Below are 14,251 nucleotides of genomic sequence, written 5' to 3'. Positions count from 1 at the left end.
AGGGGACCACTTGTCATATTTTGGGTTCTTATGGAAAATTGGAAGGATACCCTTCTAAATCATCCATTGAGAATTTCTTTGAACAAACATGTTTAAATTATGATCTTTCGACTTTCTTTATGTTCTAACAAGTGATCCATTCTTGACACATTTTTGTATAACTAATATAATCCCTAGTTATACCTAACCAATAAAAGTCATAATGATTAACCATTTCATTTTAATTATATTTAGCTCCTCATTAACATCATCCATGGCTAACAAGGCTTCTTTTAGTCCTAAACATCTAGGCAAAATTTCAAACTTATATCTCTTACATAGTACATATGCTATGAGTATATAATTAGTCATTTTTATTTAAAAAAGATACTTAAGACTTTCCACGGGGGAACTTGAAGGAAAATTTTAATATCCTCTCTCTAGTTTTTATTGAGATCAAGAGCACTAGTATTATTAAAATCTTATATTTATACTTGGTAGAAAATTTCAACAACAATCTTGTTGTTAATGTTTTATTTATTCTCATCCATGGAGTTTGCATCGCTCTATTTTTCATGACATTTCTATCAGACATCAACTATGGATGATTGATTGATAATTTTTATAGGGATAATGCTATGATTATTAAAAATCATCTTGTATCCTAATCCATATCAAGTCAAGTATCTTCTTCTATGTTATTTTCTTATTGAAAAAAAATAAAAATAAAAACATTAAAAAAAAAACCCTTTTAATAAGGTTTGTGGCCACATGTTCACAATTATATTCTTTAAATAACTAGTTGATATAAGTAATTAGTTCCAGGAAGTACAAAAGAGATTACTACTTTTTTATATATTTTTTGAAAAAGAACTCCAAAGATGAATTTATCGATAAAATCCATTGATCTTTTGCTATCAAGCCCTGAACATGACAATTTTCAAAAAATATAAGGCCATATTGGACATTATCCTTATCTTTGAATTGTTATTGTTATATATATATATATATATATATATAGGCTTTAATCCCCAATATATAATAGTTGTTCATAGCTAGAAATTCGATGACCTCATTCTTCGAACGAGCATGCCAGCTGGCATGAGTGCGGCGAACCCTCAACAGTGCCTCGGGTAGATTCAAAGGCATTGTTTGTGGATTGTCATTTTCATTTATGCAAACAAATAGTCAGGTGGATAGCCCACTCAGTGTCTCATTTTGAAATCATTGTACAAGATCACAAATCAAAATATCATTTTGATTAAAAAAATCAAAAAAAATAAAAAAAGTTGATTATCAAGCTTTACCTTAAATCAACAAGTTGCAAATTGATCGAGTCACCAGCCAGATCACTCCTATTTTTTCTTCGACTTTCAATCGACCTGAGACCAGCAGCTGAAGACGGACCGTCAGTTTCCACCAATTAACGTGTCATCAGGAGCTCTTATAGTGATGAGAACCAACAGGGAGATGGAAATGGCTAAAAAAAATACGGCCTGCTTTTAATACCAGAAAGGCTGTATTATAAATCAAGTGCAATAAAATCAACGAATCCATGTCCAGAATATCTAAAGACCAAAAAAATTCAAAAATACATATAAATTTCTTGATATATGGGCACTATACGTGCTATTTGCCAGAATCTGGAGTCTCTTACATGTATAAAAATAAACGAGCAGTTTGCTGATCATTTTGAAATATAAAATAAGAACATGTAGCCAGTTCCTCATTTTAGATTAAATCATGGCAAGCCGCAAATGAAAAGCTCGTAGGGTCAAATTAACAACAAACCCCAACAAAACTTCCATCTCAAGAGTATTTATTCTTGTCAAATATAGTATGTTCTATTGTCAGCATGGCTGAAAACTCATCAAATTGAATCCATGTTCATACATCCAGGAGCAGCCTGCGAGGATCCTCCACAACATCTTTGATACGACGCAAGAAGAAAACCGCCTCTCTTCCATCAATTAGCCTATGGTCGTATGTGAGTGCAATGTACATCATTGGCCTTGGAACAACATTACCTCCAACAACCATTGGACGACTCACTATCGAGTGCATTCCCAATATAGCCGACTGCCAAAAAAATATTGGTTGTAAGATTCTTTACTCATAACAAAATCTGAAAATACAAATACTAATTGCGTGCACAGCAGTCACTTATCCAAGAAAATGTGTTGCTGTCCATACCAAGACTAATCAGGACCCAACCAGATAGTGGCCAGGCAAGCAAAGCCCGATCACTGAGTCACTGGTTCAGGCAGGCAGCAAAGTTTTCCTAGTCTACTACTAAAATCATTGCCAGATTGGATTAGCAAAGAGTTTTATCTTTCTAAAATTTTATATGCTATGAGAACCGGTCAGAGCCTGCATTTAAACAGGGAAAACATGATTGATTCTCTAAAACCCAACCTAAGAATGCCTTTCTGAGTTTCTTTGCTTAAATGATCCAAATAAAAACCAGACCAGCTTAGTAGCTGGTTCACCAGTTTTCCGGTTCTACTGGCCAGTCCATTCTGTTAACCATGGCCTAGACGATCAAGTTGGAGAAATACAATGTCCATAGGAGAAGCATACACGCATTAATTTAAACAGATGAGATCTCAAGTTCAGCCAAGTGGTAAATTAGCGCTGTGTTTCAATCAGAAAAGAGAAGTGTATTCATTTAAATTATTATTACAGTAGAATGCCAAACCTGAGGGGGGTTGATAATGGGTGTACTCAAAAGGCTTCCATAAACACCTCCATTTGATATTGTAAATGAACCTCCAGCCATCTCATCAATTGAAATTGTCCCATCATTTGCCTTCTTTGCAAGTGTGTTGATTTCCTTCTCTATCTCAGCAAAGTTCATCTTACCAGCATTACGGATAACTGGAACAACAAGGCCCTGGAAGAAACATGATAATTACAGTAAGGACGTCGAAAGGGAAAAAAACATACAAGTTTATCGTTTGTGAACCTCTATGAATAATTGAAACTTCAACAAAATAACAGAGGACAGTGAAACCCAGCAAGGAATTAAGTAACTGCAGCATTTTTCTCCTATTTATTTGTTCATAGAAATCACAAGGAGAACAAATACTTTAATACAATCACAATATTTGTCAAAGATATTTCTGTTAGAGAATAATATAAATCATATCTTGGGACCTTACCTAACAGCTTAAGCTATTAGGTTGAGATGGTTCTTTGACAATTTCAAGTGTACAGGTGGTCAGAGATAAACATGGCAGAAGCTTCATTTAAACTGGCACCTTCAGAGGACAGGATGGTGTCCTTGTGGCAATCTAGTAATTGAGGGAATTCGATGTCTCATGGTGCTCAACATCTTGGGTGCAGTATTTACTGTGGAAATGGCATATGCCACAAGTCGAATATACATGTCAATGAGGCATTGGTCCGGTTAAAGGACTTGAGGCTAAGGCTGTGGGGGTTGGGAGCACCTAGGTTCAAATCTTCCCACCCCCAAATATCACAAACAGAAGACAAACATGTCATTTCTTCACTAACAAAAATAATCCTTACACTGAATAGCCAATAGCAAGGAAATAGATGCATTCGGTGAGACCAGCTTCAAGGGAAATTTGGTTAAATGATATTAGGCCCTAGCAACCTAATAAATTGTAATTGAAAAATTATTTTGATGAACTCATATAAATGTGCATAATTGCTCCAATTCTTTGGATAAAAACATATTTAGCAACCAGAATCAAACTATAATAGTATCTCACAATTTAGTTAGGCTAAGGAAATATACAAATAAAGAAGATTTTGAAAATGTAAGGAGCAAGAAAGATGCCCGAACCCATTACGCTAATTACAAACACCACAAGATGAAGATATATAGAAAGTAAAGTCCAGTGCATTACTGCTGGAGCTTCACCAAACCATAAGCACCAAATGTTGCATATTTGTGTTCACAAATAAGAAGTCAACCGATTAAAGAGATGAAGACAAACCTTTGGAGTACCGACAGCTATACTAATGTCTACATAATCTCTGTATATGATATCATCCCCATCAATAACTGCATTTATAATAGGCTGATTCTGGAGACCGCTGACAGCAGCCTGAGGTATTTCAGAGGAAACAAGGAAAATGAAACCACGTATGTTGGATCAAAAGTATATTTCAGAAATTATTTGTATAATTATAGATAACACATTGTTTACCTTTATAAATCCTGACATAAGGCCCAATTTCACTCCATGTTTTTCGACAAACGCATCCTTGTAATCAGAGCGAAGCTTCATCAAATTAGTCCTACAATAAGCAGAGAATCAATTATGGGAAAACAAGCATGCAGGAAAAACAATCCAAGGTAATGTTATTTTGTGGAGTAAAATTCAGGAACTAATCCACCCATTTCAAAGAGCCATTTTCTGTTTTCTTTGGGATAGAAGCATTATAAGGGAAGGAAAACTCAGAGAAATAAGTTCATGCATCTGTGTTGGCAAAAAACAAAACCAATAGGATATGACCTAACCACTATTATCAAAGAGTTATAGCTATAACAATAGTGATATAAGCAATGAAACGTCAAAATCAAATTGAACTCACATATCAACTTCATTGAATGTTGTCAACATAGCAAATGTGTTCTGAGAGTCCTTCAATCGGGTTGCAACCCTTTTCCGAAGTCTTGTCATAGGAACCTGTAATCAAAGAAGAACTTGAGACACTAATAGAACAAATCTCAAGGAACATTCCCTAATATATAATGACAAAAGACAACAAACTTACTCTTCTTTCCCTTTCCTTAGGAGGAAGCTGGGGTTCTGTAGCAGAGCGTTTAGGAGGTGGTGTTGCTGGAGTTTTAGGCTTTTCTGGGACGGGACTAGCTTCAACCTTAGGCTTTTGCTTTTCTTCATCCTTCGTTTGAGAAGCAGGTTGCTTAGGTGCAGCTTTCTTTGATATATTCTCAGATGGAGCAACATGAGCTACACCTTCACCAGACTTTGAAATGACAGCAATCTTGGTACCTGGTTCAACAGTATCCCCTTCCTTGGCTATGTACTGCCAAAAATCATGCACAACAGTTCAATTAAAATTTGCAACCTCAATCATCAAACCTCTTCCCACAGGAACGTAAAACTATCATTAAAAAAACAATATATGTATTACCTCTTTTATCACACCTGCTTCTGGACTAGCAACATCAATTGTCACCTGAACATAAGTTGACATTACAAGTATTAGAAACGCACAACAAATTTTCTATTACATGTATCAGAAAGCAGGGGAGGAAAAGCATGTTAACACCTTATCTGTCTCAATTTGAGCAATTGGCTCATCAACTTCTACACTATCACCAGGATCTGCTCTCAGTATATCATATTCAACAAAATCAGGAACTTGCAATTATATAAAGGACAAAAGGATGTTGGCAAACAACAGAAATGAGAAATTATTACTGGTAAAACATACTCTTTAAGAATTTTGCTAGAGTGCCATCAGTGATGGATTCACCCATAAAAGGAACAACAGCATCAACCAAATCCCCTACATCAGAACATGGAATTATCATAAAGCAAGATATAGCAAAGCTTTAATATACGATATAACTGCAATAAAAATAGTTACAGGGTCCTCTTCAAAGATATAAACTAAATTGAAGCAGTCCATCCATTTCATCACATCCAAGATCTTACAAGGGTCAACTCAACAAAGTACCCAACCGTTGTAGAAAGATTCAACACTTAGTGACTAGCCAAATAGTTGCTCCAAAGGCTATTACAATCTGAACTGTCGTACCACCTAAGCCTAACCCCTCTATACCACAATTTAATGTAAATGCATACCACATTTCTGGCAACTATGACAGTACTTTGATTCAAAATTTTCCATTAAGTTTTCCCATGATAAAACTCCACAGCAAGAGCTTTAAACTGCATTCTTTGTTAGAAGCAACTTCAAAGCTATTCGGGAAAGACTCACATAAGAGCTAGGATGCTAATATCCTAGATAAGTGATTGAAATTAACAATTATAAAGCCATTAGGATTAAATAGTCCAGTGAGGACTAGAATCATGCAATGTTTCCTTCACCAATAAATTGTGCACCAGTGCTCACACACACAGAAATTACAGAGCAATGTGTAATGCGCAAATGAAGGGAATCCATGTTGTCCAGTCAATAACACACCAGTGTCTGAAGAAAATGGCCTACTCCAAGTTTTCTTGCTGGAGGCGAGCTCCATGTTGGAAACAACTTCTCTGCATAATGAAAAAAAATAAAAATAAAAATAAGCAGGAGAGAGAGAGCACTGCAATGCAGCTACACAGTAAACAACAAACAACTCTATTAGCATAAAAATTCTTCATCATTTTTCACCAACCTAATCTACATCTTTATTGGACAGTTAGAAAGGACAAGCATTCTCCAATTTACAAATTCAGTGGGAAATAAAAGATGGGAAATCTAGTTCTATACTGACATAAAGCAGGTAAAATGAATTAGAGCACCCCATCAGGCCACTATCATTTAAGTGCGAGAGTCTCGCCAAGGGTGTATGTATTTCAACCTTGAGGTATAAAAGGTAAAGTAAAATTGGTAAAAGGTTTAGAAAAGGAAACGACAGACAATCAAACGAGAACATTTCTATTTGTTCACTTAAATGGTCCACAATCAAACGATAAGCTTAGCATGGTTTCACAGGTGTCATCCAGTTACTGCTTTTCTGATCCTAAATTCTGATCCTAGAAACGCTAGTCCTGATATAGTTTCTTCAAAGCACAGAAATAGAACATCACTAACCTCACGGGCCTTGAACTAATTGCCCTGCCTGTAAATAACAAAAAAACCAAAAAAGAAAAGAAAAAAAAATGATTAATGACAAACTATTATTGTTGATATTATAATTATTATGCTTAAGAAGGTAACAAAACGCCACACCTAGTATGAAATAATACCTCGGGGAGAAACAAAGCAACTGAATTTCCGAACATGTTCAAATCCTCTGGCATGAGTTAAAATCTGTTGACACACAAGATAGCATTATTGAAATTATATATATAAACACACACACAGCTATTTTCTACAATAATATAATAAAAAAAATGAAAGTCATCGATACCTCGTCGGAGACTCTAGAGGTAGACGAAGGCGCAGGTCGAATAGTTTGTAATGACTGCCTCAAAATCTGATGAAGAGGCATATCAAACAAAGAAATTTCATATCAATAATATAAATTAGCAAATAAATAGATGAATAAATATAGTAAATAAAAAAAACATGAATTTTCTAACCGAAGAAGACGACGAAGACAAGCCTCCATTAGCGACTCTTCTTCTTATAACCCCAAACATCTTGTTGGATTCTTTCGATCTCTATCTGCTTTTTTTCAAAAAATAAAGATAAAGATAAAAACTGTTAAACAAAAATAAGAAAGAGACAATCTTCTTTTTCAAAATTATTTTCATGTTATGACAGATTTTGACCTGATTAGAAAAACGTCAGCGGGGGCTGAGAGAGCCAGCGAGCGCGAATCTCTGAAACGAGAGAGAAGTGTGTTGTTTGTACTTTGTAGGGTTTGGCTTCTGAGTAATGAAAGAAAGACAAGGCTGCAAAGTTGATTTAAAGCACGTTATGCAGTTTCAGTTCGCTTGCGTGTCGCCTTTTTATTGGTTACACAAGTCAAAATTGGCTCGATTGAGGACTTACGGTGTATGATTGTATACTTTTCTCCTTTACTCTTCCAAAAAGGGTTGCACGTCGGACGTCCGTATTAAATAATAATTGTTTTTTTAATTTTTTATTTAAAAATATATTAAAATAATATTGTATTATTGTTTTTTAAAATTTATAATTAACATTAATATATTAAAATAATTAAAAAATATTAAAAATTTTATTTTTTTATAAAAATACTTTATCACCACAGAAATAAACCACCTAAATTGGAAGTGAAAAAAATGTACTTGGAGGAAAAACAAATGTGTCCATTAATTAAGAAAATAAACAAGAAATCTCTTATTGTTCATCTTAAATAGTCTGATTTTTTATTAGCCTTCTCTATCTGAGTTTCATTGAGAAATTGACTAAATAGTCCATAAAAATCCTTTCAATTCCTTTCTTCTCCTTTATAAACATATTTTTATTGTTGACATAGAAGGGGAAAAAAACAATCATAAGGATTTTTATGCCATTTTCATCCATCTCTCAACGAAGATATATTTAAAAAATTATATTATTTAAAGTATAAAATAAAACATGTTGTAATTTAAGAAATATAAAATTAATGGCTTGCTCTACGTGATAGGCCTGATAGAAAATTAATGCAGAAAAAAAAATTTAAGCACTACTAACATGTTTTCCAAAACCAAAAAAAAATTGAGATTCAAATCATAAATAAAAAAAAATTTGTTTCATTTAATTATATGATAATAAAAATAAGCAATCATGGTAACTAAACTTGATGCAAACCCGGATATATAGATCAAGAAATTTATAATCAAATCTACTAGTTCCAAGAAAGTTAAGATTAGGTCTAAAATTGATTTTCTTATTGAAATATGATGTGTTTTTTTTTCTTCTTTCATTTTTTTAGGATTGTAGTGTTTTGATGATAAAAGTATATATTTTTTTATTTTCTCTTTACAATTTATTTGTTTATTACAACGATAACATGTACCAAGGTACTAAAACTATAAGTAATTGAACCTCCATCCAACGCATATAAAAAGACATGAATAAGAAGTATAGAAGACGTCACGAAGCCTAGTTAATTCTTTAATAAGTCAGAGTAGTTTAAGGAAGAACAAAAAAGTATAAGCAAAACCTCACACATACAATAATAATTGTTGAAATCAAGTTTGTCTCTAAAAAAACTTAAACACAATCTAAATAACCTTATTTTTAATATGTAAAAACATCCCAAACAATGTTGAAAAAATAAAAATAAAAATTCTAAATAAAATAAAATAAAAAGAATTTCAAACCAACTAGAAAATCAATACAATTCTTGTGTGGTAGTTTTTAGACCTTATTGCAAGGCTTTTTTTAATTTCTGATTGCCTTAAAATTTTAACTCAATATATATCAAGACCTTCGTAAACTTCTAGTAAAATTCCAACGTAATCCAACAGTCAAATCGAAAATCATACTTGTTAAGTAAAATTATGCATTATGAAAAATAAGTCTCTAACTATTGAAATTAATTAGCCCATGAAGTAAATGGATAAGTTCTCTTTTGAACATAGATTAAATAACAAAAGTTTGATCATCACTTGTTGAAGGTGTACCCTTCTTGAAATTCACCTTAGCTCTAAACACTTTGAATAAGCTCATTGAATGCATCTTTAAGTTTTTTTCGCCTTGATCTTGTGATTGGCTCTTCTAGAGCTTCTAATGGATTATTTAGTGTAGTTTGGATTGTATCATCCCCTCTCTCTTCAAAAGAATTCAACCTCGAATCATTACCTACACCAAACAATAAAACCTTGAATTTTTTATTTATATTAAGGAAGGGTCACGCCCTACTCGTCAGGAACCCGAGCTTTGCCATTAAAGAAAGTGTTTCTTTTTTTGTTTTGTCTTTATTTTACTTAAAATAAAAATTGTGCAAGTGAACCGTCGACTTAGGCTCTTTGGAGTCAGAAGGTTAAAGCTCCTCATGTTGAGTAGGAGGCTAAGACTTCTATTGATAGCAAGCACTGATACTTTACTTGGATTCTGCTTGGGGCCAATCCTTATTTCCAATCTCGTTATCGTATAACAATAAGGAGAAGATAGCAACTCGTGCCTAAGAAAGATCATAAATATTAAAAGTAGTACTAACATTATACTCACATGGTAGATCTACTTTGTAGACATTGTCATTAATTCTTTCAAGGATTTGCTAATACACCTCTACACTTATGTGACACAATAAAAATATATCTCAAGGCACTAGTATTATTAGAATAAAAACCCTCAACATAGAATAATATTTCAAGAAACTCTGATAAGTTTTCATCTCAATCTAACGATCGAATTGAGAATTATGATTGTTGTCATAAAATTGGACAATATGCACAATTACGCTAGAATTCATATTTATGTGTTCAACCATTTCTTGAATCGTATAAAAAAAAGATAACAATAGATAGTAGAAAGCTATTAATGAATTGCATATATGACATCGATTATTGTTTTCAGCTGCTAAATAACCTTTTATAATTTTAAAGATATATAATTTCACATAAATATAAAATCTTAATCATATTCAGACTATTTATGAAAGATAAGAACTATACAATCTTAATCCTGATATATCTTATACTCATTTATTTAAGCGCATCTTTTATGAAAGCTCTATGTGTTATTGTTATTCTATAATATCCAAAAATCATCCTTCTAACTACTTATGTTGTATATAAAACTTAATCATTTAATGTTAATGTGAATCATGATATTCTTGGTTGATGGTTGATTTTGACTTTCTTACTGTTTCTCTTGAAAACTAGTAGTGAACAACTATTGTTCTTAATCAAACGATACATGGATGAATTATTTTTTATATCAATAATTATATATGATGATCTTAAGGAATATATATGAAACCTCGCATCACTAATCACATTAACTAGCAAGGATACTTTTACCAAGTTCATATATTCAAATCTTTTTATAAAGAGAGTGATTTATAAACCTTGAGTGCTAGGTGATGTGATTTCAAAAGGTAAGAATCCTAGACCCTACGATCAAGATAAAAACAACTTAAAAAAGCTAAAATCATATTAATAAAAAAAAACTCAATCTAATGATTACCTAAATTAAGAAATCAAAGTTATTGGATGAAAGACCCCAATTTATTGATTATAAAGAATCAAGAACTAGAAGTATAAGGAAAAATATCATAAAAATAATTAATCTTTGATAAGTCCTAAAAAGTTTAATGAAGAACCAAGAGTATGAGCAACTTCACACACAATATTATTATAAAGTAAAACCAAGTTTTTTCTTAATCAAAAGATAAATAATAATATTTATATTATGTAAAAACTTTCTAAAAAGTGCTAGAAAAATAATAAAAAAGTACTAAATCAAATATAAAAAAGAATATTAAAACAACTAAGAAAATAATGTAAATGTCGTATAGTAGCTTCTAGGCTTTATTATAAGGTCTTTTCAAAATCTAAGTGCTATAAAATTTTAACCCTATATTAAAAAAGTTCTCTAAAATCTTCTGGAAAAGTTTCAGCTCAACCTAACTGTTAAATCAAAAAGCATGTATGTTAGCATAAAATTGTGCATTGAAAAAAATAAGCTCAAAATCACCTCTCATTGTCTTTTTTTTGCATAAATCATACTAATAAAGGTTTAATCCTCATTTAAACTTAAATTTATGCTTTCTTTGGCTTAAATATCTTGAATTAACCAATTGAATGCCTCTTCAAGCTTTTTGGCCCTTGTCATTATAATATGCTTAATTAGCACATTTAATGAATCCTATGCTACTACTTGATAGTTCTCATCATTCCCCGTTCCTTGAAATGATTCATCTTTGAGTCAACAATAAAAACACCATTTATAAGTAGTACATCTATATAATCCTACAACAAAAAAACAACAACATTTTTTTGCATAGGCTTATTAGAATAAAAAACATTATTTATAATACTTTCTCTCATATAAAAGTTCAATACTCTCTTTCATTCTCTTAAAAAATGGCCTCTTTTTTCTTTCTCTCATCTCACCCAACTCACCATTTGCTTTCATCTTAGCCACTCTTTTCCTGTAAGTTAACCCCACTAATATATTTTGAAAAGTCACACTTCTAACTAAAATTTCTTCACTCCTATATATGTGAACACAAACACAAACTCCTTAGCCATATTTAAACTTTCATACCGAGACCTATGGTGTTCTCTCTTATCCATAAGAAGGCAATAAAGCATTAAAGGCTAATATTTCTCATATTTATTATTGATGTGACATCTTAAATAAAAAATAATATTTTTTTTGTTACTTCAAATCATCCTCTTTAACTTGTAAACTCAATGCACTCTAAGTCATAAATGACTCATCCTTAACTGGATATTCTATCTCTTCATCACTAACGTCATTAAGATCAAAATCAATGATGTCACCTTCCTCGAGATATAAATCTAATGGATTTTCATTTGAAGCATCCATGTCAAACGAGTTAACTTTAGAGTTTTTTAAAGGTTCAATATTTTATGAATGTTTCACATTTTTTAGATGCTAAATTGCAGCTCCTAAGTTGACAAATAGTTTATTTATTTTTTCAATAAGCATTGTAAATCATTCATCCTTGTTCTGTTTCTCATATAAGCTTTCTAATAGTCATCATTCAAGGCTTGGAGCATTAGTTTCTTTTCTCTCCTAACATTAGAAACCCTTTGGGATTATCTTACTTATAAATCAGTAATCATGGCATCTTGTTTATCCATCCAACCATTTATATCACTGAACACCATATTCATATGCTCAAATTATTATTGCATTGCTAGTACTAAAAGGAAAGTGTTATTCTTCTCCTTAGTAAAACAAGATATCCTCACACACTTCTTAACATTTTTTCACTAAATGATATGTCATTTCACTCGTGTTTTACTTAAATTTCAGCTTTTCATGATAATAGTCTAACCTTCCTGCTTTTTACCTTTCTTACTTTCCTTTTCAATTCCTTAAGAAACTAAACAAAAAAAATAAAAAAAATCTAGTTTTGTAATGTCTACCAAAGATTTCAAGAAACAAGATTGTCAACAAAAACAAAAGTGAATATATAAAAAAGGAATAAAAAAATGATACAAAAATGAAAAAAAATAAAAAAGAATGACTCAACAAAACCCAAAAACTAATGTAAACCTAACAACCTAAATTCAGTTGCAAAAAATCAATTACACACTGATCAAACCCAAATTAAAACAAAAAATTAATATGAAACCCAAAATCAAGATTTCAAATAACACCTATTAATCAAAGATAATCTGACATGAATTGTAATTTTTCTCAAGAACTTGATTTTTAAATTGTGCGATTTTTTTTGTTTTGTGGCAAGATTAAATTGACGTGATTTCTTTTCTTTGCTTTTTTTTATTATTATTTTTATACTATTTGACTGTAGCTCTTTTTAACATAATCTTTCATCCAATAACTTTGGTTTAATCTTTGTTAATCTTTGTTTTAATTCTTGAATTTGGAGCAAATTTATATATATGTGTATATTATTTGCGGCAACGGATTGGATAAAAGACCCCAATTCGTTGATTATAAACAGTTAAGAATAGGAAGTATAAGGAAGAATGCCTCAAAGATAGTTAATATTTGATAAGTTCTTAAGAGTTTGATGAAGAACCAAAAGTATGAACAACCTTGCACACACACACAATATTATTTTGAAATAAAATCAAGTCTTTTTTTAATTACAAGCTAAACAACCCTATATGTACTAGGTACAGACATCATAAACAAGGTTAAAAACTAATAAAAAAGTACTAAACCAAATAGGTAAAAGAATCCTAAAACAATAAGGAAAATATTGTAAATCCTTTATAATAAATTCTAGGCTTTATTGCAAGGCCTTTCCAAAATCTTATTATTATGAAATTATAATTCTATATAAAATAAGGCTTTTGTAATCTTCTGGCAAGAATTTAGCTCAATCCAATAGTCGGATCAAAATTTACGTTTATTAATGTAAAATCGTGTGTTATAAAAAATAAGCTCAAAACCACCTTTTCTTGTTCAATTCTTGCATGGATCACATTAATGAAGGCTTGTTCCTCATTTGAACTCAAATTTATGCTTGGATTGACCTGAATATCTTGAATTAACCAATTGAATACCTCTTTAGACTTCTTTACCATTTGATCTTATAATAGGCTTAATTGACACTTATATCTATTTTCTGACTCTCTATTAACTATTTAACGAGTCTTTTTATTAGAATGTTATGCTGTTGTACCCAACTGTATTGAAAATTATAGGACATAACATTGTATTTATATAGAAAACCTAACCTTAATGATTAGGGTAAAATATCACCTTTTCTTCTAAAAAACATTAGGTATTTTATTTCAAGATATTTATTAAGAAGTTATACAATCAAGTCCTTACTTTATTTTTTTTAATCTAGAATCGTAATCCTTTGTATAAAATATATTATACTCTCTCAATTTCAAAAACCTATTCATAATCAAGTCATACCAAATTTTATATCCTAATTTAATTTCTTACCAATTATTCATAATGTGGTGTGACTCGTTCCATTCATAATATATTGATCTAAATATATTCGCAATCCTAATTAAAAAAGGAT

The 14,251-nt window shown here is 31.3% G+C and overlaps 1 protein-coding gene across 1 annotated transcript; it reads right to left on the bottom strand.

Annotated features, from left to right (window-relative positions):
• Positions 1-1,563: 1,563 nt before the first annotated feature.
• On the bottom strand, positions 1,564-7,580 carry LOC133673525 (dihydrolipoyllysine-residue succinyltransferase component of 2-oxoglutarate dehydrogenase complex 2, mitochondrial). Its single transcript, XM_062094386.1, has 15 exons — positions 7,425-7,580; positions 7,233-7,317; positions 7,061-7,126; positions 6,897-6,960; positions 6,742-6,769; positions 6,130-6,200; positions 5,413-5,487; positions 5,248-5,303; positions 5,110-5,154; positions 4,729-5,001; positions 4,546-4,640; positions 4,158-4,248; positions 3,945-4,055; positions 2,678-2,872; positions 1,564-2,058 (listed from the first exon to the last, which is right to left on the bottom strand). Exons 2-15 carry the CDS (start codon positions 7,290-7,292, stop codon positions 1,867-1,869), a joined length of 1,422 nt encoding a protein of 473 aa, XP_061950370.1. The 5' UTR covers positions 7,293-7,317; positions 7,425-7,580; the 3' UTR covers positions 1,564-1,866.
• Positions 7,581-14,251: the final 6,671 nt, after the last annotated feature.

Source organism: Populus nigra, chromosome 1 (genome assembly GCF_951802175.1).
Source record: "Populus nigra chromosome 1, ddPopNigr1.1, whole genome shotgun sequence".
Lineage (NCBI taxonomy): Eukaryota > Viridiplantae > Streptophyta > Magnoliopsida > Malpighiales > Salicaceae > Populus > Populus nigra.
This window is presented reverse-complemented; position numbering and strand designations above follow the sequence as displayed.

What these genes read in the sequence shown, in the direction of transcription:
- LOC133673525 (XM_062094386.1), bottom strand. Translation starts at nt 7,292, where the DNA reads ATGTTTGGGGTTATAAGAAGAAGAGTCGCTAATGGAGGCTTGTCTTCG. An exon ending in CCTCTAGAGTCTCCGACGAG is followed by an intron (nt 6,961 to 7,060) that starts GTATCGATGACT and finishes GTGTGTCAACAG; the next exon opens with ATTTTAACTCATGCCAGAGG. An exon ending in ACATTCAATGAAGTTGATAT is followed by an intron (nt 4,249 to 4,545) that starts GTGAGTTCAATT and finishes TGCTTATTGTAG; the next exon opens with GACTAATTTGATGAAGCTTC.